Source organism: Protomyctophum bolini (assembly GCF_963924005.1).
Source record: "Protomyctophum bolini genome assembly, chromosome: 1".
Lineage (NCBI taxonomy): Eukaryota > Metazoa > Chordata > Actinopteri > Myctophiformes > Myctophidae > Protomyctophum > Protomyctophum bolini.
The window spans coordinates 2,413,943-2,439,101 of NC_137862.1; the positions used below are offsets into that span (position 1 = coordinate 2,413,943).

Here is a 25,159-nt window from a genome sequence, read left to right on the forward strand (position 1 = left end):
TGTTTATTAATAATGAATGTCAAGTGAAATACTGCTTTCGTATATGTTCTTCCCATATTGATTAAGGCAAATGTAAGATTAAGATAAAACAGCATAACAGGTACGTGTATATCTGAAATATATGGCTATGCTAGAGAAATCTAATCAAACAAATTGATATTCAAGGGTTTTTTTTTTGCAGATTGTTTTCCTGTATTCTATTGAGTTGGTTGTGAAGGCCTTCCCAATGCTCTCACTGTGTGCCGTTTCCCAGCACCTACTGCAAGCAAACTCTTGACACAGTCAGATTTCCAGGTACTCAGAATAGAACAGTAGGATTCAGGTTAAACGCTGAACTTGCCCTTAAATACATATTTCATATAGGCTATACTCAAGGCACAAGACATAAGCCGTTCAATATATTCTAAAGCAAAATACAATCTCTTTAAAAAGAAAAGTTCACACTTCCTATGAAGCCCATGCCTACAGTGCATTAAACTTACTTATAATTAACTATAATCTGTATATAACTCTGTATAGTTGTAGTTATTGGTACCAATATATATATATAATAAACCCTAAATGGGTTTGTTTTTATAACTACGCTACATTTCAAATGTGTTAAGTCTAAGATTGTAATGCATTAGATGTTTGGAATGGTTACGGACATGGGCTTCACGGGAAGTGTTACCAACAAGTTTGCTGAATGCATAACATATCATATCATATCATATATCAGTATTTGAATTGTAAAAAAAAAGAAAAGAAAATATACAACATACAAGAATACATTAAATCTGAATTAAGAGGCACATGCATGTCAAACAATCTTCAATGAGGCTACAGTGGAAGGAATAATATAGTACCTAATTGTTTGGCATTACTTTTAAGTTTTATCCTAAAGAACTTGACATTGTCATATCATCTGCCAACATGAAAATATATAAGTCCTGACAGGGTGACATAATTAAGACATTTTTAGTAACGATACAATTTGACATGTTTGATTGTAAATATTGGGCCTTTCTAAGCCATTTCCACACAAGCGCCTTCAACTTTGGATCAGTAAAATGAACACTCTGGAATTTACTGTGTAGCGAATCGCCCGATTTGGGTAGACAGACAGTGGAGGGTTTTAGCCTACTTGCGTCCAACAGCTTCAGACAGTTTCTTTAGCCTTTTCTTCAGCTCCAGAGGAAACTTTTCATAGCATTTCTTACACACAGGCTTCATGTCAAATTCCACAAACTTGTTCCTGCAAACACAAAGAGAAGGAAAAGTCAATATCAGCGCCCACCCCTTCACCCTTGAACAGAACACCTTACAAACACAAGACAATACATGATCTCCAATCTTAGTGGTAAATCTTGTGTAATAAATCAGCAATGTCAGCAGAACTTGGATCACATTTCCCTCACACTAAACTATGGTCAAACTCTTATAGTTTCCTCATTTTTAACCCAGAGTCCCAGACCATTATTAAAATGTTTATTCCAGTGTTGTTTTCGTCGACTAAAACTTAAGACGAAGAATGTCCGTCGACTACCTTTTTCCACTGACGAAAACTAAACGGAAACTAAATGAAGACTAAGCTATGATGACTAAAACTAAGACTAAATATATTGACAATTTCATCAACAAATTAAAAACTAGACTAAAATGTTAGGAGGGGACTATTGGATAAGTCATTTTACAATTAGTTGCATGCTGAAAATAGCAGATCTACAAGCTCTTTTAGATCGGCCAATTTCAGCAAGTGTAAAAACAGTCATTACGACGGCATCAAGGCCCGCCAAAACACATTTTGTTCGACAAAACAACTGTACATTTTAGTCAACTAAAATCATATGATATTTAGTCGACTATAACTAGACTAACACTAAGACATCCCAGGGGACTAAAATATGACTATAACTAAATGAAAACCATTCAAGAGACCATGACTAAAACTAAACATGACCAAAAAACACTGGTTTATTCCCATCATTTATGAGCATGAAGAGACACAACTTGACCTGCACTTCAAAAACCACGATAAATCCTAAAACAGGAAACTCACAGTAGTCAGACATGTTGTCTTTATGTGTTTCTTTATACTGCATGTTCCATCATAAAAGTTCCCAAATCATGCTTTTTTTATGGACTTTATAGTTTTGCAGCAGTGTTTGTTGTGTGGAGTTTTGTCTCCCTGCCAAGAAATGCATCATCCAGGCTATACGACTATGAGCCTCCCGACCGTTCTCTAGCCCATTCTGACCGGGAACCCATTTTGGTGTTAGCATCATGTTATGCTTTAGCTATTGAAAAATAGCAGATCTACAAGCTCATAGCGCGCCACCGAGTGGCGCGCTACGAGCTTGTAGGTCTGCTATTTTTGAAGAATCGAAGAACGACTGACATTTTTAGAATCTGATCTCAGGTCAGAATGGGTTAATCAGACCAGTGTGTGTCCAGTGGAAACCTCGTATGAATCTGATCTCAGGTCAGAATGGGTTAATCAGACCAGTGTGTGTCCAGTGGAAACCTCGTATGAATCTGATCTCAGGTCAGAATGGGCTAGAAATGAAATGTTTCCCCGCTTCCAAACAGTTGTACCATGTACTCTGGCAATTGGGAAAAAAAAGTAGTTTCAAATCAAAATAAGACGTTGCCATTATTCAAAACAACGAAATGGAGCTTTATCATGTTTTTGAAGGCCTAAACAATATGTTTCCCTGTTGTTCCGTGTCCTCAAAGCCCACCGAGAAGATGCAGCAGCTTAATAATAAATCTAACTGCTGATGTAGTTTGGACTACACAATGACTACAAATGATAGGGATTGTCATTTTATGTCTGAACAACATTCAAGGCAAAAAGCCAATCCTTTCAGTGACCAGTTAACATCAAAACAACGGATCAAATGACTGATGATGATGATGATGATATATACAGACGATGTCGGAAGCTGTACGCTCAAGCAAACACTATTGCCCGAAGGTTCTGTCATTGTTCTCCACTAAAGTGAAAGTGTCCTTGTTCTCAAGGCATATTGCACAGAGATTTGAGATGGTTTATGTATTTTCGTGTCATGCACACCTTGTGCCCAAACAACCCTCATGGGTTTATATAAGACCCCATTTCACATCAAGGCATATTGCACGCCGCTTTATACTGCACACCTGTGGTCATGTTATAAAAAAGTCTAACATGCACAGGTTGCAAGTTGCATAATAATGATGCCATGAGAGAATACTCCTTAAAACAACCCAGAGGGGGCAGTGCAGTGCTACTCCTAAAACAACCCAGAGGGGGCAGTGCAGTGCTACTCCTTAAACAACCCAGAGGGGGCAGTGCAGTGCTACTCCTAAAACAACCCAGAGGGGGCAGTGCAGTGCTACTCCTTAAACAACCCAGAGGGGGCAGTGCAGTGCTACTCCTTAAACAACCCAGAGGGGGCAGTGCAGTGCTACTCCTAAAACAACCCAGAGGGGGCAGTGCAGTGCTACTCCTTAAACAACCCAGAGGGGGCAGTGCAGTGCTACTCCTTAAACAACCCAGAGGGGGCAGTGCAGTGCTACTCCTTAAACAACCCAGAGGGGGCAGTGCAGTGCTACTCCTTAAACAACCCAGAGGGGGCAGTGCAGTGCTATAGCCAGATGTTTGTCACTGCTGGAGTGAGGACTTTTAACCCATTCTGACCTGAGATCAGATTCGAAAAAATGTCAGTCGTTCTTAGATTTTTCAAAAATAGCAGACCTACAAGCTCGTAGCGCGCCACTCGGTGGCGCGCTATGAGCTTGTAGATCTGCTATTTTTCAATAGCTAAAGCATAACATGATGCCAACACCAAAATGGGTGCCCGGTCAGAATGGGTTAAAGCACTTCTAAGAAATCGAATGTTTAAGTTTATGAAAAGGCTGGATGTGTCAACGAACAGTATCACTGTAGTAGCGCTTAACGTTATTATACATCTAGGTTAAGGGTACACTGCAGGCTAAAATGCCTGTACTGTATGTTCTGCCTGTGGGTTAAGTTATGAAAGTTATATATTTGTTTTACATTATTTTATGATTTTTATTGCCCGTTTAGTTGTATCTCTTGTATGTTAACCCCATGTATGTATCCCTATGGACCAGAGTCTGCTAATAAAGTTGGAAAAAAAAACAGTACTGTACAGTCATGATCCGAACAACTATGATTTAACTGTTGTTTTTTTGTCAAGGAAAAGCTCTATATTCTAATTGTAATCGTTATAGTATATTTATTTTTGATGGGATACAAATTTAATCCTATCAGGAGAGAGAAACCCACAAAGATCATTTATCAGCTTGTGTGTTCCAATTCCAATTTTGTCTGCTCATGCATTTTGTTTAATCACGTCCAAATGCAAATTGGTAATTCGGTATGCTCTAAGTGTTCTCTGGATAAAATCAGTATCTAAACCTGAAACTGAAAATATTTATATATTTTCTGTTAGCTAAAGAACTGGCGTCAGGAATCCCTGTTATTGAACAAACACTCTATAGCAATGAAGGCTATGCATACCGAGCTATTTAACACTTTTACTTTAACAAAATAATTATAACTTTAAAGAATCAATGCAAAAGTGCATGCATTGGTGGCATTCTATGATAAAATGTAGTGATGCACCGAATATTCGGCCGCAGAAAATATGGCTAAAAATGCATTTTCAGCCTATTCGGTTTCGGCCCGAATAGGCAGAAAATATATCACCGAATAGTGTATGCAGTTAATGCAATTAAAAGAGCTGAATAAATGTTTTATGGACCCATAATAGTGATTATTATTTAAGTTAAGTTTTGCCATAACCATTTATTTTGCCATAAATCAGGTAGCTTTAAGGTACGGCCATGACAGCAATGGTAGGAAAAAAGATATACAAGATTAATCATATTCGGTATTCTGTTTTCGGCCAAATGTTTCCTATATTCGGTTTCGGCCAAGAATTTCCCTTTCGATGCATTCCTAATAAAATGACTCCTACTGTATGTAAAAATCAAAAGTATGACAAATGACAATGCGATGTAGAGGAGATGGAACACTAACCAACAGATGGAAAGGGAATGAAAGAGTGCTGAGAGGAAAAGAAGAATAAAGAGAAGCTACAGACAGATGGTGGGCCTTCTCTTCATGCCGCCTTTGGCATCGCGCTCGCGTCTGGCCAAGCGACGCTTCAGCTCCTCAGGCATGTGCTCATAGCACTGCTTACACACTGGCTTCAGGTCAATTTCCACAAACTTTTCTCTGGGGGAGGTTTCCAGGCGTAGAGAGGTGTAAGGAAAGAGCACCAGAGGAAGAGAAATAAAGACAAGGAAGGAAAATAGAAAGACAAGGAAGTCAAAGCAAGGGAGAGGGAATGAGAAGAGTAGATTGAAGGAGGAAGATAGTTAGGAGGACTAGTAAAGTAGGACTAGTAAAGCAAGACGTCTAACAGAAACAGAGAGGACCAAATTACACTCTGGACTAACATCCAAATACAGGTCAGGATCAGTCAGAGAGAGAGATGGAATGAGTAGCATTTGAACCCATTCTGGGCGGGAACCCATTTTTGGTGTTTTAAACGTTATGTTATACTTTAGCTATTGAAAAATGGCAGATCTACAAGCTCGTAGCGCGCCACCGAGTGCCACGCTACGAGCTTGTAGGTCTGCTCGAGCGTGAAAATGTGGCTCAAATCTTTGAATATATATTCTTTCAGAGTTGGCGGCCAATTACATTACATTTTTTTAGGGTCCTTGACATGAAATATTGAGCACCACTGATATAGAAACATAGGGTTTTTTTTTAGAAAACTCTCAGGATTTAGAAGACACCTTTTTTTTTAATTCGACGTCAGGCCTAAATGGGTTAACATCCAAATACAGGTCAGGATCAGTCAGAAAGAGAGAGAGATGGAATGTGCAGCATTTTAACTTACTTGAGGGTGAGTTTTGTGTTGCAGGTGGAGCAAGAGAAGCAACTGACACACCAGGCTTTGTTCAGGGCCGAGACCACTGGTGGACAGGAGAAACAACAACAGTTGAGGTGTGGTGGAATGAGTTACACGTGAATAATAATAATCTAGTTTCATACAACTGTATTGCAATGCCTAGGTACTACATAGGGCTGAACGATTTTGTGAAAAGTATCTAATTTGCGATGTTACTGACCTGAATATTGTGATTGGGATTTGATTCACGATTAAAAATCAAGTCAAAGTCAAGTCCAGCTTAAGTTAATTATTTATTGTAATAATAATAATTAAAAAAATGTAATGCACTTTACATTACAAATGTCTGTGCTACAGTGTTTAAAAACACAACATCGTCATGAAACCCTCCTTGGACAAAAAAGAAAACTGTATGCAAGGCATAGAAAAGAATACCACTTTTAAAAACGCAGGTGGACTGTGGGGACCTCAAGTGGTCGGGGAGGGCATTGCACATTCTGTAATACATTTAAAAAGCAATGGAGCATTACTAACTAGGCACTAGGCAACGGTCCAGTTAGCTCATGGCTTGGGTCAAGGTTTTGGTACAGTCAAGAAGAAAAAATAGCAATAAAAGGGTTTTCCTATTCAGACACATTCTGTATTGTCCGCCTTTCATTATTTTCAAGGAACAATTGTCAAGAAATATTTGACCTCATATCGTCGTCTTATTTTCATTATGCTCATGGCAGAAAAATGCACCTTATGTAACCATACTACCAACATGCTTCACACGTGTGCGGGTTTACTGCACACGTGTGAAAAAAAACATCGCTTCAACATTTAGTTTACGGCAAAATAAACGTCAGCTTTTTTTTATCTCTGCATAATGCTTAGAATGATTACAAGAAGATTCACTATTCTGCTCACTTTGTTGGAACTAGTCTGATGGAAATAACTTTTAATGGACTCATGAGTCCTGATTTTTGGCGATTTGCTGCAGTCTTATGAACACTGGGATCAGGTTTCAAACCACGATTTCGGTATCGAAAAATATGAAATCATTGCCTGCTTTACGATTGTAGAAAATGTTTAAGACACCTTTCTCTCATGGTCGAAGACCAAAGCTGTATTGTTTTTGTCCCCCTCAGCAATAATGTATAAACGTTCGTTTTTTTTTTTGTCTGTCTTTTTCTGCCCACTCTTTTCTTTTTGTCCTCCTGAAATGTACAATCCGAAGTGATATTGCCCTGTATTTGTCCATGTTTAAGTGTGGACTTGATGTCATATGAAAAAGGACTATACAGAGACATTGGAGTTGGAGCCACATGGAGGGGGGATGAGGGAGGGAAGAGGGGTGAAAAAATAAATAAAAATTAATCTTGGGAATTGCTCGTGTGTCATAATGTGAAAATAAAACTAATATTATTAAAAAATTAAATCGTTCAGCCCTACTGTAGTACAGCATACAAATAATATCCAGAGCATAGTTGTCGTCATGTTGATCCTTACCATCGCCTTCAATCACACGGTTGCAGTGATAGCACACGTCGCCAAAGAGCTTCAAGAGGTTAGAATTGAACACGGATATTAATAGTTTAGAAAAGCACACATCACACATGATACTGTATGGTACATGATACATACATGATACATGATACTTCAAGGTACACACAGATCAGTTAGTTTAGTGTCAATTATCAAGATGCTTCTATTACACGACACAAGCTATACTTTTACAACCCATTTTGGGTGGGAACCTCCTTTTGGTGTTATGTTATACTTAACCCATTCTGACCTGAGATCAGATTCATGCGAGGTTTCCACTGGACACACACTGGTCTGATGAACCCATTCTGACCTGAGATCAGATTCTAAAAATGTCAGTCGCTTTTCGATTTTTCAAAAATAGCAGACCTACAAGCTCGTAGCGCGCCACTCGGTGGCGCGCTACGAGCTTGTAGATCTGCTATTTTTCAATAGCTAAAGCATAACATGATGCTATAACACCAAAATGGGTTCCCGTTCAGAATGGGTTAAGCTATTGAAAAATAGCAGATCTAATAGGTCTGTAGGTCTGCTACTTTTGAAAAATCAAAGAACGACTGACATAGAAACACAGCTTTTTCAGAAAACTGTTTTAGGATTTAGAAGCCTTTTATTTTTAATCGGCCTCATGTCTAAATGGGTTAGACATTCAAAAACATTACATGACACAAGCTTACTACTAACATACTGTAACATATACAGTAACATACTGTACCTGGTTATAGTGAGTCTCACAGTAAGCCAAGCCCTTCCTCTCATAATGGCGGTGTCCCAGGAAAGGCTTCTCACACTTGGCACACACGAAATGCTGTTAAAACACACACACACACACGGTACTTTGAGATAGAAATTCTACAGGTGCTGGTCAAAAATATACGGTACATATAATAAAAAGGAAGGGATGTCCACACACTGTATCTCTGCTCCCAGGAAAATTATTTAAATTTTAAAAAACTTTGTTTAAATAAATAAATAATTTTCCTGGGACCAGAGAAACAGTTTAAATAAATAATCTTCCTGGGAGCAGAGAAACAGTTTAAATAAATAATCTTCCTGGGAGCAGAGATACAGTGTGCGGACATCCCTTCCTTTTCATTGTAAGCATTCAGGTACTTACTACTACTACTAAGAACCTCTCATGCATACGTCACATTGCCACAAGACACAGATCGCCAATTATTTCACACTCTATTATAAACAATATAGCCCTAGTTAGACAATGATACCTAAATATAAATGCAACATACAGTAGACACTGATACTCTATCCTTCATTTAGGACAGAGAACTACTACATTTTTGATGATATAAGCTTTGAAGAAATCTTACGGATATGCAAACTGTAGTAATTCTGACTTGCATGCGAGAGAAATAAATAGTCAAAAATAATGAATTATTTTTTTATCAAGGTATGGTAATTAGACAAAATGATGTAGAATGATTCTCTCACCAACCTCCACATGCCATTGTTTGCCCATGGCGTTGACAACACGTCCCTCGATGGGTCTCCTGCAGGCGCCACAGATCGGCACGCCCATCTTGTCATGGCAGGGCAAACAGAAGAGTTCTCCCTTCAGTTCCCTGGCATCAGAGGTCAGCTCCTTGCTGATGAAGGACAAACCATTAACTGACTCCCGTTCTTCAGCAGAGAAGTTGGCTTCTCTGTACAGCAATGTTCTTCCAGAGCAGACTTAAGCCCAACACACACCGGCTCCGTCCGCCGCGTCGCCTGACGCGCCGATAGAACCAGTTCTATTTTCCAGGCGGCGCCGCGTCGGACGGAGCCGGTGTGTGTTGGGCTATAGATGGCTAAAAAGGTCCTTACACACACACCGGCGAATTAGCAACGCGAATCAACAACCGAGAAAATGAGAAATATTTGGCCGGCGAATTTTTACGGGTCTGCCTAGTATGGCAAATCTATAGCAGTGATGTAAATAGGTTTTCAATGTAATGAGTCCCAGGATGCAGGGATGGTCTTTTAGAAATGAGTCCCATAAAGGCTGACTGGGATGAACATGATCTGGGGCTCACACTGTCTGATGAAGTATGGGATTCTATTTTTTCTTCTATACACAAGTCCTCTCTTTGTGCACGACATTGCTTTAGTGCAGTTTAAAATAGTCCATAGAGCTCATATGTCTAAGGCTAAACTGGCTAGTATTTATCCTGACGTAACTCCTACCTGTGACAAGTGCAAGAGCGGTGATGATGCAACTTTGTTCCATCAGTATTGGAAGTGTCCAAAATTACAACCATTTTGGGGTAATGTGTTCAATACTCTGTCCAACATTCTACACCAAAATCTAGACCCAGATCCCTTAGTGGCTCTCCTTGGCACTGCTGGAAGGGATGACCTTCCTCTAACACGCATAGAGTGTCGCATGGTCGACTTTGCCTTGTTGCTCGCTAGGCGTGCCATTCTGCTCAAATGGAAGGATGCTGCCCCGCCCCCCCGTGCTCCGTCAGTGGCTTCGTGATATAATGTCCTGTCTCCAGTTGGAGATGTTAAGGTTTTCAATTGCCGGCTCTGGAAAAAAAGGTTTGACAAGACCTGGGGTCCGTTTATGACATTCTACCACAACACACACACTGTATAGTGTGGCGTGCCTATGCCTCGGCCAACGCCAAACCACAACAGAAACAAAATCTGCTCTGCTATTAAAATCTGCTTTATTTTTTTAATTTTTTGTAATCATGTATGCATGTATTTTGTGTATATGTGTATATAGATATATGTATCTAATTTTGACTGTTTTTCCGACTATCCTTGGGATTGTGGGTGGGGGGTGGGTGGGATTGAGTTTTATTTTGTAATTTTCATATTTGATATGTCTACTCTGTTTAATACTTGCCCCTGGGTTTGTCACAAAAACTTTAATAAAAAGATTTTGAAAAGAAAGAAATTAGTCCCAGAGAGATTTTATGAGTCCCACTTCAACAACGTTAGGAGTCATATTTTGCCATTTTTTACAAATTGCAGCATTTAACTCCCATTTCATTTTATATGGTTAAATGTTGTTATATTCAATGCAAAATATCGCATCATTTTTTACGTGTATTGTTTTTACTGTACATGCAGAGTACAGTAGTGCATCCCGTGGATGCAGAGGTCGTCGTTTTGTTGCGTCCCTTAACTATAAACTGCGTTTTGTGATGATGAAATGCACCCTATTTTAATCTCTGCTATTAGTGCACCGCATCATATGGACTACCGTCCTCGTGATTCACTGTGTCGTTGGTATTTTCACCACCACTTCTTCACTACCGTGACGCAGACAGAGGCCCGGAGTCATTTGGGACCCACATCGGAAAATGTATTTGACGGTCTTAAGCCAAACACACACCGTCTGTGAAGCGACGCGTCAGAGCCGCCGCACAGCAACACCCACAGGACGCGGTCGCGGTGCGCTACCGCACGGCTGGCCAGCCATGCCCACACGGATTCCCCGGATGGACGGAGGCAGTGCGTCAAAGCCTGGAAAATAGAACAGCGGCGCATTGGGAGTGTCGGGAGGCGAGGCGTGAACGTGCGCCAGTGCGCATCCGATGCCACCGGTGTGGGATAGGTTCATTGAAAATAACGGAGGCGGCTGTTTTGACACGCGGCGTTCACAGACGGTGTGTGTTGGGCTTTAGTTGACAAAGGTTTGGGAGAGCCCGAGTAAACCGAATGGTCTGGATGTTCTGTGTGGAGAGAAGTGTCCTGGGAGAAGACTCACCATGTTCTGTGTGGAGGAGTGTCCTGGGAGAAGACTCACCTACAGTTGTTCTGGAATGTTCTGTGTGGAGAAGTGTCCTGGGAGAAGACTCACCTACAGTTGCTGCAGTTGAAGTGGTCAGGGTGGTAGGGATCGTTCTTGAAGATGAGCGGCTGCTCCTCGATGATGGCGTGGCACTTCTGACAGATGTACTTCCCCAGACCTCGAGCTTTCTCTCGGTTATGGCACGGACGGCAGAGGTGTCTAAAGGGACAGGGCCAAGACAACGACTACAGCACTTAATAATAATAATAATAATACAACTTTATTTGTATAGCACCTTTCATGACATGAAATGCAGCTCAAAGTGCCTTACAGAGCAATGGAGAAAAAAAAAAAAGCAAGGCAATGACATTAAAAAAAACAAGCAGTAATGCAATACAGTGAGGACATGAATAACAAAAAATAAAAGATCAATTAAAGCAATGTTGTAGAAGTGGATCTTGAGCTGAGCTTTAAAAATGTCTACAGAGGCTGCCCGACGAAGGTACAGTGGGAGTTTGTTCCACGCCGTCGGCCCGTAGAAGCAAAAAGCTGCTTCCCCGTATTTTTTAGTTGCCATTTTTTTAGGAAAAGCGAGCAGGACAGCAGTGGAAGACCTTAGGGGGCGGTTTGGGACATATTTAGGCAGGCAGTCATGTAGGTAGGAAGGTGCGAGACCATTGAGAGCTTTATACACAAGTAAAATATTTTTTAAATCAATCCTAAAAACAACTGGAAGCCAGTGCAGTGAAGAGTAATATGTTCCCTCATCTTAGTTCTAGTTAAAACGATAGTTACGTATGTAACTACGGTTCTATGAGTCCTGAATGACCGCCAGAGGCGGTGCTTTAAGCACTGAATACGTCCCTTCGCGCATGCGCAGTCGAGTATTTATACCAACAATGTCAATTTTGACCCCGTGATGACCCCCGGAGTAGTCTATAACTTCCGGCAGTCACCTGGGGCTCAGTCCCTACAGAATCTTCTCGCGAGAACACGAGGATTCTGAGTGACAAGAGTGCCTCTGGCGGTCATTCAGGACTCATAGAACCGTAGTTACATACGTAACTATCGTTCTATTTCGTCCCTGCTGACCGCCAGAGGCGGTGCTTTAAGCACTGAATGACTTATACCAGACAAGTCACGAGGAATCCTGATTACAAACCTCAAAGGGTAGAACCGGAGGATTCGGGGAAGAGGACCACGTCCAATGGGTGGGGAGTGGCCACGTTCACCCTGTAAAATCTTGAGAAAGTGCCTGCCGAAGCCCATGAGGCGGCGGCACAAATGTCCTCCAAGGGCACCCCTCTCATGGCAGCCCACGATGTGGAAATGCTCCTTGTAGAGTGGCACCGTACACCTGATGGTACGGGGAGGTTACTTACCTCATAGGCGTGGCTGATTGTGTCTACAATCCAGTGGGACAGGCGCTGCTTGGAGAGAGCGCCGCCTTTGTTCACACCACTATGGCAAAGGAATAGCTGCTCTGCCCGCCTGATGCGTGCAGTAGCTTCAATGTAGGCTCTCAGAGCCCGGACTGGGCACAACAGCTCCAGTTTGTCTGTCCCCTCTCCAGGTGGGGGGTTAAATCGAGCCAGCCTGATAGGCTGGTTGAGGTGAGCCTGCGACAGCACCTTCGGGAGGAATGCTATGTTTGGCCACAGCGTGACCCCCGAGCCGTCTGCGTTCCACCTCAGACATGTTTCACTGACTGACAGAGCGTGCAGTTCACTGACGCGCTTTGCCGATGTAATGGCCAGGAGAAGGGATGTCTTGTATGACGCCCACTTCAGCTCGGCCTGTGCCAAGGGTTCGAAGGGAGGCCCGCACAGGGCGTCCAGTACCCGGTTAAGGTCCCATAACGGAGCCCTCGGAGCTCTCGGGGGATGCAACCTCCGAGCCCCTCTCAGGAAGAGGGACACCAGGTTGTGGCTCCCTACTGTGCGGTCGTTAATTGCCACATGGCGGCAGGAAATTGCTGCCACGTAAACCTTCAAGGTAGAGGGGGACCGGCCCTTACCTAGTAGAGATTGTAGGAACTCCAGGATTTTGGGTACAGGGCAGTGTACTGGGTCTTCGCCCAGATCCCTACACCAGCTGGAAAACAGCTTCCACCTGTTGTCATACTGTAGCCTGGTGGACGGCGCTCTGGCGTTCAGTATGGTGTATCTCACCGGGCTGCTCAGCAGTGGCTCCGGCCCCTGAGCGGCCAGACGCACAGCTGGAGGCGTTGTGGGCATGGGTGCCAGATCCGGCCTCCCAGCTGTGACAGTAGGTCCCTCCTGTCGGGGAGGCGCCAAGGCGTTCCGTGACAGAGGCTGTGGAGCAGGGGGAACCATGTCCTCCCTGGCCAGAAAGGGGCCACCAGCAGGATGGTGTGACCCTCCTGAACGACCCTCTGGAGAACTGAACGTACCAGAGGAAGTGGTGGAAATGCATAGAGCAGCTCCTGTGGCCAGGGGTGCGCCAGTGCGTCCAGGCCTAGAGGACTGATGGTTTCCGCTAGGGAAAACCAGCGAGGGCAGTGGGTTGACTCCCCTGAAGCGAATAGGTCCACCTGTGCTCTCCCGAAGCGGGCCCAGATGGTGTGCACCACCTCTGGATGGAGGCGCCATTCCCCTGACGGGGGCTTCTGGCGGGAGAGGAAGTCTGCGAGGTGGTTCCGCTCCCCTGGTATGTGCACCGCCCGTAGGCTGGTGAGACGGGGGGCCGCCCACGTCAGCAGGTCTGTGGACACCTCTAGTAGTCGTGCAGACTTGGTTCCGCCCTGGTGGTTGATGTGGAATACGGTTGAGGTGTTGTCTGACCGTACGAGTATGTGCCTGCCTCTCAAGTATGGCAGGAAGCGTTGTAGAGCCATGTGCACCGCACGTAGCTCCAGCACGTTTATGTGGTCTCGGCGATCTTCCGCCGACCACTGGTTGCGAGCTGTCCTGCTCTGCCACACCGCACCCCAGCCCAGGGGGCAAGCGTCGGTGGTGACGATCTCCCTGCGAGAGGGAATGGACCCCATAGGGACCCCCCTCGACAGGTAAGCCCTGTCTCTCCATGGGGCTAGGGCGAGTAGACACTGTTGTGACACGGTTATCTTTTTGTGTCTGTGTCGCTCGGCGTCCAACTGAAAACTGTTCAGCCACCTCTGCATGGGGCGCAGTCGCAGCAAACCCAGGGGGACAACGGCCGCCACGGACGTCAGTTTGCCCAAGAGGCGGAGGAATGTGATGAGCGACAGCCGACTGCCTCTCCGGAACATGGGAAGAAACTTCATAATGTCGTCCACCCGGCGTGAGGACGGACAGGCTTTCATCGTTCTGGTGTGTAACGCCAGACCAATAAATGTTGTGGTTTGGGATGGGATCAGGCAACTTTTTTCCACATTTACCTTTAACCCCAGCCGGGCTGCATGGGACAGGAGACGTGCTGTGTCCTCGGCTACCAGCGCCTGGGATGGCGCACAGATCAGCCAGTCGTCGAGGTATGGCAGGATCTTGACGCCCTGCGATTGGAGAGGCGCCAGCGCCGCTGCCACACACCTCGTGAATACTCTCGGAGAGAGGGAGAGTCCGAACGGCAGAACTCTGAACTGCCAGTGGCGGCCTCGATAGGCAAACCGCAGGAACTGGCGGTGTTGCCGAGCAATGGGGACATGAAAATATGCGTCCTTTAGGTCCACTGATGTGAACCATTCCCTGTGGGCGATGGATTGCAGGACGTCCCTTGAGGTCAACATGTGGAACGGAATGACCTTCATGTATTTGTTTAGCACCCTCAGGTCTAAGACGGGGCGAAAACCGCCTGTCTTCTTTGGCACTAGGAAGTATGTGGAGTAGAACCCCCTGGGGTGCTCCCGGGGGTCTACTGCTTCGATGGCGCCCTTGGCCAGGAGGATGGACAGCTCCTGGTCTAGGGCAAGGGCCTTTGCCGGGTCGGCTATAGTGGTCATTCTGACCCGGCCGGCTGTGGGGGGCCGGCGTCGGAACTGAAGCTTGTACCCGTGGGTTAAGGTGGCAATCACCCACGTGTCCGAAGCTTGAGCAGCCCAGTACCTGAGCTGCTGAGGTGTAAAGTATCCGACGGCCGGCCGCGTGGTCTCAGCGTCTGCCCCCCCGGCCCCTAGGGGCCCTGGGGGGGGGTCCCCCAGGGCCCGGGGCACGAAACTGCCTAGTAGAGGGCCGGCCAGGGTTATGGCCCTGCCTCTGTTCAGTCCGCTGGGAAGTGCGCTGGCCCCAAGTGGGGGCCTGTGGCAGGCGAGCTCGGGTGGCGGCCGAGGGGCCTCTGCTCCTGTTGGGAGGTCCCTCTGGGGGAGGCATGCGCTGTCGCCTCAGGCTTGACAGCTGCTCCTTGTCCGCCCTGGCCCGGATTGTGCGGTCCAGCGCTTCCCTCGCAGCTGGGCCGAATATCGCTCCCGGCACCACTGGAAGACCGCGCAGGGTTGCCCTGGTCTTCTCAGTCAGGTTGGCCTGAGAGAGCCAGACTTGGCGCCGCGCCTGAACGAGAGTGGACATCATCCGTCCCAGCTCTCTTGACATGAGGCCGAATGCCTCCAGTGATGCGTCGCAGAGGGTGTTGGCGTCTGCGGGCTCTGCGCTCGCGTTGTTCACCTGCAGAGATGCAGAGAGGGCGAGCATGAGGTGTGACAGGGAGTTGGAGATCCTCCCGGCACGGGCTCCTGCATCATAAGCCCTTATGAGGAGGTCATCGGTGGTCCTGCACTGGGGTCGGGGGCACCTGGTGTCCTGCCGTAGCGCCTCGTCGGGGTCGACAACTAAGGAAGCGATGCAGGGCTCCACAGCCGGCATGCGCTGCAGGCCGACTCCTTCCGGGTTGTCCATGGCCGCGAGCATACGCCCATCGGCAGAGAGACGAGAGCAAGCCTTCGAGTCTCTCCAGCAAGTGTGTAGCTCCTTCAGGAAGTCCTCTGAGTGAGGAACGGTAAAGCTAGAGGGGGCTGGCTTGTTCTTGAAGAAACGGCTTGACGGGGCTGACTCCGCCTGCTGCGGTCCAGCCAGGCCCTGATGATCAAGAGCCATGTACAGGGCGGCCCTCATGGAGCCGCCAGCCGTCTCAGTCAGACCGGTCTGGGCTGATGAGTACGAGCCCTGCTCAGAGGCCTCGGAAGCCGCCTCTGCCCCATCCGCCTCACTTTCGTCATAGTCGTGGAAGTGGGTGGCTGAGGCCGCCAGGGACAGTGTGTCCGGGTCCTGACCCTCAGGGATCAGGTGCGGCATCGGCGGAGTAGGTGGTTCTACGTCCTCCGGCTGGATCTCGGGCTGACGGGCCATGAACATGGCCCTCATTAGGGCCAGGTCGGCAGACATCTGGTCGACCTTAGATGATAGCCTATGGTCAGGCCCCGCCCTTCTCTTGGAAGCAGGGGTCGAGGTAGCAGGTGTGGTGGATCGACGCTTGGAAGCCCTGGTCTGTCGTTGGGTTAGCATGCCCAATGGGGGAAGCTCACCGTCCACCTTCTCCACCTGTGCCAACCTGGCTATCCTCACCTCCCGGGGCATGATGGTGCAGTTCATGCATGGGTTGTCGCCGAGTGCCTCCCTCAGATGTTGGGGGCCAAGACACCCAGGGCAGAGGTCATGCCCATCCTCTGGCCGCAGAGGAGCCTGACAGGAGGTGCACAGGTGGTGGCAGGGTTCGTCCATCGGTAACCCACAGATGTAGCCCAGAGCGCGGACGCTAGTGGTTGCTAGAGGTGGAGCCGTATGCTGGAGGGAGGGAGCGCAGACGCTGCCTGTGCCAGCAGAGGCTACTGTTGGCTGTGCTAAAGGCCGCTTAGCTGGAGGAAGGGGGCGCGCACGCCACCTATGCCGGCTAAGGGGTGCTTTAACAGCGATAGAACAGTATATATAATATATAATTATATATAGTATATAATAATAATACAATATATATAATATATAATTACATACAGTATATAATAATAATATAATATATATAATATATAATTATTATTATATTAATATATACTATTAATATTATATTATTAATTAGTATAATAATAATAACAATACAACGTATAGTTACATATATCTAATTTGACAAACAACAACCTATAAAGAGGCAGTGACTCTATGCCGAAATTAAAGTACACTCTTGAAAACAGTGACGACCAAATCAGTCAAGCTAATTCACATATCCGGGGTTACTGAAGTAACGCCAAACTTAAACTATAAGCTTAATAGTATCATTAAATAAGTACACTACAGTACACAGAATGAGTGTTACTCGAGTTGCACCGTGCTGCGGCGTGCCGCGTCGCAGACACGGGCTAAACAGAAAACTAAACAATAAACAATAGCAAATTAGCAATGTCGGCTAACGTGCTGGGAGCGGGCAGCGCTACGCTTGCCGTCACTAGCACTACCGCATAGCATACAATTCAATTAAATGCATGCATGGGAATCAAACAGTGTAAGCTGGCAAAGAGACCCGAACTTATCCGTTCAGCTTTAACCAGTGCTGAACGGGACGCTATCAGGTCACCGATCGTAGCACGCAACCGTGTGTGTGGCAGGGAAGCAGCGCGCACGCAGCCTATGCGCACAGGGGTTGTTTGCTTACCTTTAGTTCGTTCCCACGGGGAAAAGAAGATATAAGATGATAAGATGATAAGAGTCGCAGTTCCTGGAGGGCGAACGCGCGTCGCTACTCCGACCAATAATGGTCACGGGACTACCAGCAACTCAATAGTTCTGTAACAATGCAGTTCAATTCTGCTGTAGAACTCTGTACTGTGTACAACTTGCGCAGCGAGAAGAAATTAGGGACTGAGCCCCAGGTGACTGCCGGAAGTTATAGACTACTCCGGGGGTCATCACGGGGTCAAAATTGACATTGTTGGTATAAATACTCGACTGCGCATGCGCGAAGGGACGTATTCAGTGCTTAAAGCACCGCCTCTGGCGGTCAGCAGGGACGAAATAGAACTACTCCTGCTGCATTTTGGACAAGTTGTAATCTGTCAGTTGTTTTCTTAGGCAGTCCAGAAAAAAGTGCATTGCCGTAGTCAAGCCGAGAAAAAACAAAGGCGTGGATTAGCGTTTTTGCATCGTCCAAAGACAAATAGGCTCTGATTCGTGCAATATTTCTAAGGTGAAAAGAGGCAATCTTGGTAACATGATTAATGTGCGAATTAAAATTCAATTCAGAATCAATAATGACCCCCAGGTTCTTTACTGTACTGTTAATTTCTACAGTCAGGTTGCCAAGTCTGCTTATTATTGATTCTTTCTGCTCACTAGAACCTATTATGAGAACTTCTGTCTTATCCTCATTTAGCTTGATAATTTAACCACATCCCCCCCTGGCGCCCCAATTTTGGATACATCATTATAGGATTTATTTTATTTTTTCCTCCCATTTTATTTTTCACAAAAGAACACCAACCTGCCAGCGTTCTTAACGAATCCCACATCAGCGAGCACAGCCTGGCAGATATCGCAGCAGAAGCAGTCAGGGTGCCAGCTGTTGTTCATGGCCTTAATCACACGACCAATGATGAACTCACCTGGGACAACAATGACAAAAAGACCTACGTTTAAAAGGGATATTTCACTTCATTTGATCATCTACTCAGGCTTATGTGAACACCCCAGACAGTTTATGTATGTTCGTGTGAGAATCGGGATCTCAATTCTTGTGGAGGAAAATCGAGATTCACATTTGAGCATATGCGTATGCCCCCTTTTGTGCCCATATATGGAGCCGACCGATTTGTTTGTGCCCGTTGCCGTGACGACAAATATTTGGGCATCGCTGCATTTGAAACTCCTTACATGGTTATGGCTGAATCCTGGTGACATTAGTGGGACAACCTGGTCCGCCTTCCGCAAGTCGATTTAGAAAGACGTATGGGTCAGACTTCTCCACTACACTGAACCATTATGCCTTGGTTTCTGTTTAGTTTGTAAATACATCCAAGATGCTAATATAATCCCTTCCTAATGGACGAAGCCTTGGCCTGGAGGAGAGGTCATCAGGTGGTCTCCAACCTTCTTAAGAGTGTTTCAACCACTACACTCTCCAGTTGGCGGGTCAGCAGTCACTGCCCCTCTCCTCCAGTGATTGGCCAAGTCACTGCCCCTCTCCTCCAGTGATTGGCCAAGTCACTGCCCCTCTCCTCCAGTGATTGGCCAAGTCACTGCCCCTCTCCTCCAGTGATTGGCCAAGTCACTGCCCCTCTCCTCCAGTGATTGGCCAAGTCACTGCCCCTCTCCTCCAGACTTCAATTTACAATTTACAATTTAGGCATTTAGCAGACGCTCTTAATCCAGAGCGATTTACATTAAGCAGACTTCCAGCTATTTTGTAATTCTTTGTTTGGCCCGAAAAATTGTGTTTGTTGTCATGATTTGTCACGACAAGAGTTGGCTTTGTCCGCAGCGTATAAACGTCTTTAAATAAATACTTTCTGAAAAGTCTATGAGGAAAATGAACAGGGATTTATTTTCCGGGTCTCTCGAGGTCTTCTCTACTGCCAGAACGAACAGGAAGCTCTCTCTGCCTTGTGTATTCTTGGGGGACAGCCGGCACTGAGAGGTCTCTAGGACTATGGTCTGCCTCCTGCCTAGTGTCCTCCTACGTGTAAATGATGTCATACTGCAAGTGTTCTGACCGAGTACGGTACTTGTTCAGTGTGTGCGCATGCAGTCGTGTAATACTCACCACACTGGTGACAGCAAGGAGCAAAGAGCATTTGGAAATCATGCTCACAGTACTTCCTGCCTTCGAACTGCAAAGAAACAAAATATATCCACTATTTAATAAAAAATAGCCCGCCAAAGACAGGCTACCTAATTTTAATTAGGGATGCAACGAAAGGGAAATTCTTGGCCCGAAACCAAATATAGGAAACAGTTGGCCGAAAACTGAATACGATTAATATTATATTTTATATCTTTTTTTTCTCCTACCATTGCTGTCATTCCTACCTTAAAGCTACCTGATTTATGGCAAAATAAATGGTTATGGCAAAACTTAACTTAAATAATAATCACTGTTATGGGTCCATAAAACATTTATTCAGATCTTTTGAATGCATTAATTGCATACACTATTCGGTGATATATTTTCTGTCTATTCGGGCCAAAACCGAATAGGCCGAAAATGCATTTTTAGCCATTTTCTGCCCAAGGATCTACTGTACCTCATAGAATAGTCCTTCAGGGAACTGCTGGAAGCACTGGGCACACACAAAGCAGTGCTCGTGGTACAGCTCCCCGTTACTGTTGACAATCTTCTCAGCTGCTCCAAAGCCACTCTTACATCGCTCGCAGGCTGCGTGGGCCAGGGCGTTCGCCATGGTGCTGGAAGTGACAAGAAAACAAGACGCTTGTGAGCAGACGTTCACCAAAAGTGGTACTAACTTATTTTATAATTAATTCATAATTATGAGGTTAGAAGATGAAGTTGCGAACTAGTGCGAAGTGACATTTACTGATCCGTGGAACCGGAACGTAGTGAATCAGGCTGGAACCCAGAAGTGTTGTTTTTGGCAGGACATTTTGATTTTAGTTTTAGTCCTACTCTCATACTCTTGAATAGTTTATTTAGTTTTAGTCACATTTTAGTCACCCGGAATGTTTTAGTGTTCTAGTTTCAGTCGACTAAATATCATAAGGTTTTAGTCGACTAAATCTACAGGTGATTTAGTCGAACAAAATGCATTTTGGCGGGCCTTGATGCCGCCGTAATGGCTGATTTTACACATGCTGAAAATAGCTGATCTACAAGCCCACAACGCGACGCATTGTGGGCTTGTAGATCGGCTATTTTCAGCATGCAACTCATTGTAAAATGATTTATACTGGATCTCTTGTCCACTAGTCCCCTCCCTTTTATTTGTGGACGAAAATGTCAGTATAATTAGTCATAGTTTTAGTCATCATAGCTTAGTTTTCATTTAGTTTTCCTCAGTGAAAATCGGTAGTCGACGAACATTTTTGGAAACAATCTACAGGTGTATATTTGTCAATACATTAGCCGCTAGAAATTTCAGGAGGTTTCAGAGTCTAATGAGTCAAAACATCTGGAGCACAGGGTTAATTTACACAGTACATTTTATGTGTGTGTACAGACAGACAGACAGACAAACACACACACACACACACACACACACACACACACACACACTATAAGACAACTAAACAGAATATGAAAATAATAGTTAAAGTTATAACTGTCTTGATGAATAATTATTCTATAGTATCAACAATCACTGGGTCATTGTTGAATACTTTTTCATAATATTTGTTATACAAGCACGATTTTCATAAGATTTCTACAGTCTCATCATGGTGCCACAATAACTCACACTGAGAACACGAGACTCGACTGCAACAGAACAGATGAGTGGACTGATTCCATCGCCCACAATACCACATGCACACACACACCTCCCTACTTTCGCTAGCACAGGCAGACTAAAACGTTATTTGAGACTAGCACAAATCTGAACCCCCTTTTTTTACCTCCTTACATGATTTCCTGTTTTTTTTTTATTATAAGTGTTTATTTGTAGGCCTACGAACGTCTCTAATGTTCTGATAAATTGGAAAGGGTGGACACTGTTGTAAACAAGTGTAATGCTTTATCAGTGTGTCGTCCACAGCTAACAGGTTTTTGTAGCCGTACTTTAAATGTACTGTAATTCTGCAAACTGTTAATACTTCAATCAATCAATCAATACGTTCCCTCAGTCCCTACGGAATGAGCGTAGGGACAACTACCGGTAATGTAAAGTTAGCTACTCTAGCAGCTAACGCCACAAGTATACTAAAACTAGGTTTAGTAATAATTAGGCCTGTATATATTTTAAAACTCAACTTACTTGCCCGTCATTCCAGCGACGCCCAGCATCACCTTTTTGCACCGCAATATCGCAAATGTTGTTTTTGTCGCAGTTGTTTTGCTGATTTGGCAACAGACCAGTCTAATGTCTCAGTAGCTTGTTGTGTCTGTCTGCACTGCGCAGCTGCAACACGCACCGGGGGAGTGATATAGTATGAGAGTGGCGACACTAGCGTTGACTCCCATTGTAACAATGGAATGCGGAAGTGCTCATTCAATCTCAATGGTATAGTTCCAATGTTTGGAACTCTGCAACGATGCTGTTAGTTGTTAGGTGCACCGTGCAGAGTAGACAGTGCAGTTCCCTTGACACTCCACTAGGCAGGCAGTGAGGCAGTGTTCTGCAGTGATGCCTCTGTAGAAGGACCATAGCATCTTGACACTGCCACTAGGCAGGCAGTGAGGCAGTGCTCTCACAATGATGCCTCTGTAGAAGGACCATAGGATCTTGGGCACATGCAGAACTTTTTCCGACATTCCTATGCTTTTCTAACCACATTGCCAGTGTGTGCTCATGATCCCAGGACGGGGGAGATGTCCAATTGACTTGGTAATGTGTGAACAAGGAACTTAATTGAGTCAATGACTGTGTCCACACAGCAAAGGCTTTGATGCAGATAGGTTACACACAGCCTCCCTCTGTAGTCCACAACCAGCTACTTGGTCAGGTCAATGTTGAGAGAGAGAGAGTTTTAGGCCATCTCGTCAATGTCGGTGATGATATCACTGTTATGACGTTGGCAGGCATGCTCACCAAGTTGGCGCTATATATATGCATGATGGGTGGCACAGCCATGGGGGGCTCCTGTGTTGAGGGGCTGAGTGTGGAGTCCTTGGTCTATTTTTGAGGGGTCCTATATAGCCCCTCCTATGCCCAGAATAGAATACCAGTTGAAAATGATTAAAATGTGACTATATAGGCCCTCAGCTTGCATATTTCTGATCACAATGTATTATTTATTGTGCATCTTTTTATTCAGAGGCTTTTCAGGGCTGCTGGAGTTGTCGGGGTTGGTTTTTTTTGTCACCTGAAACTGCGTGTAGGTCTCTATTGTATATATTTTTGTATTAACCTTTACTTGTATTGTAACTTTGTAATACAGACGGTTGTCCAGGAACATTCCTGTTGAGGGTTCATGTCCTATAGCAGTCTCAGCTTGAACCTACTTTCCAACATGGTGGTTGTCTGTCTTTTAGTTTTTTAGATGGATGAGCATCTGAATAAACTTCACGATTAGCCCAATAGCTGATGCACAATTGAACAGATTTATTTGTAATGGCATAGATACTAGGCCTATACATGTCTCAAATGTCAGCGTATATCTCTACTGCAGCAGCTGGAGAGATCCTAAATGCCGCCAGCGTTAAAAAATCCCCAGTGTATAACATTGTTGATAAAAAAAGAATTACAGGACAGCCGGCCGGCCGGGACTCTAGATGAAATAATGCCTCTGACAAAAGACAGCAGGGAAATATATGAAGTCTATCCTCCACCAATGGCCACTTTAAAGTGCATTGCATATGCATTCTATGGGTGTTTGTTTCTTTTTGTACAGCACAGTGCAACAAATATCTGCAGCTCTAGGCGGTCCTTGAGCTTGTTGAGACTATAGTCTAGTGTGTATTGTAATAACACATTGCACTGTACTTCTGGGTAAGTTTCATTTTAGCCGTGTGTCTATTCTTGCTGTACTCCTCCTTGGGGGTGCTTTTATCATTCTGCAAAGATCACAATGCAGGGTATTCTTTTAGACCCTTTTGTATCTAGGCAAAATGTTTCATGAGCTGATCGAGGGCAGCTCAAATGGAACCCATGGCTTTTGTTTTTTTGGGGAACCTCGATCACCTCATCTGTAACAGAAAGAGCAGGAGGATTAGATCTCCAAAATACACACTTGACCTAATTAAACCTGACCTGCTGTAGGTGTGCTTGTGAGATGGTATGATAGCCATCGTTGCCTTCGCCATCTCACCCACAGACAGGCCGCGCCTATACCCTGCTCCACTGCCACAGGGATGTTACAATATCCAGCAGACATGGCATGAGATTCTAATCTAGGCCACTGTAATTATGATGATTACAGTGGTAAATGGTGCATTTATATAGCGCCTTTATCCAAGGCGCTTTACATAGATTGTGCATTACATTCACCCATTCATACACACACACATTCATACACCGATTGTGGCAGAAGCCATGCAAGGTACCAACCAGCACACCGGGAGCAATTTGGGGTTCAGTGTCTTGCCCAAGGACACTTCGACATGTAGACATGGTGGAGCCGGGATTCGAACCGCCGACCCATGGATCATTGGACGACCTGGCTGCTCTACCTCCTGAGCCACAGTTGCACAGTGGTGCGTGTGTGTGTGTGTGTCTCTACGGCCGGCCGACAGCAGGGTCCGGTCAATGACCCCAATCAGCTTCTGGGTTGACTGGGTCATGCTCATACAATGCAAACAGTAGGACATAATGATATGGCAGACACGTAAACGAGACGATGTGCCACCACTCAAAAAAACCTACATTAAAAGGTTAAAAACCAGCCTATAGAAATAAAGGTAAAAAGAGGGGATTAGGTCAGTCTGAAAGGGTGGGGGGAGCAGCTTTGATGTGAGTTTGTATAGAATTACCTTTGTGCTCTTAGAATATAAACAAAAGCAGTAAATAGCTTGTCTTTGTCTCCCACCCTCCGCCCAATCTTTACCATTATTGAAATGATTGTCCCCATGGTTGGTATATTATGGCATGGCAGGCATATAGCCTCGGTCCCAGCCTCATAGTGCCTTACACAGACATCTGCGAAAGAGAAAAGCCTGGTCACACACAACCTAATGCAGAGACGTTATCGGCGGAAGTGTCGGAAACGATATTTTTGTTGTTTCATTCATGGAGAATGTAAACGGATTTGTAAAGCATCAACGTCATTTCCTTGAGTGGTATTGCGCCAAAATCCCGCAAAACTTCCGCCCCCCCCGGTCTTGCCCAGCGTGGGATGGCATGGCATGGCATATGACATGTCCAACCAGAGTGCAATACAGTAATGCAATAATGGGAATAAATATACTTGTTGTTGAATGTACAGAATGTACAGTATGTACAGAATATATAATAAAAAAG

The 25,159-nt window shown here is 45.1% G+C and overlaps 1 protein-coding gene across 3 annotated transcripts; it reads right to left on the reverse strand.

Annotated features, from left to right (window-relative positions):
• Positions 1 to 22,155, reverse strand: lims1 (LIM and senescent cell antigen-like domains 1). 3 transcript variants are annotated; one of them, XR_013963811.1, is made up of 11 exons: positions 22,019 to 22,155; positions 20,336 to 20,495; positions 19,855 to 19,921; positions 18,577 to 18,697; positions 11,251 to 11,400; positions 8,890 to 9,040; positions 8,152 to 8,244; positions 7,401 to 7,449; positions 5,898 to 5,973; positions 5,027 to 5,224; positions 1,118 to 1,234 (listed from the first exon to the last, which is right to left on the reverse strand). XR_013963811.1 is itself a non-coding variant. In XM_080759497.1 (10 exons), the coding sequence occupies exons 1-10, from the start codon at positions 22,045 to 22,047 to the stop codon at positions 1,120 to 1,122; spliced, it is 1,011 nt and encodes a 336-aa protein (XP_080615623.1). In that variant the 5' UTR covers positions 22,048 to 22,155; the 3' UTR covers positions 1 to 1,119. The 3 variants fall into 3 exon arrangements, 1 of the variants encoding a protein (XP_080615623.1); XR_013963812.1 differs by having other exon boundaries at positions 22,023 to 22,146; XM_080759497.1 differs by lacking the exon at positions 5,027 to 5,224 and having other exon boundaries at positions 1 to 1,234.
• Positions 22,156 to 25,159: the final 3,004 nt, after the last annotated feature.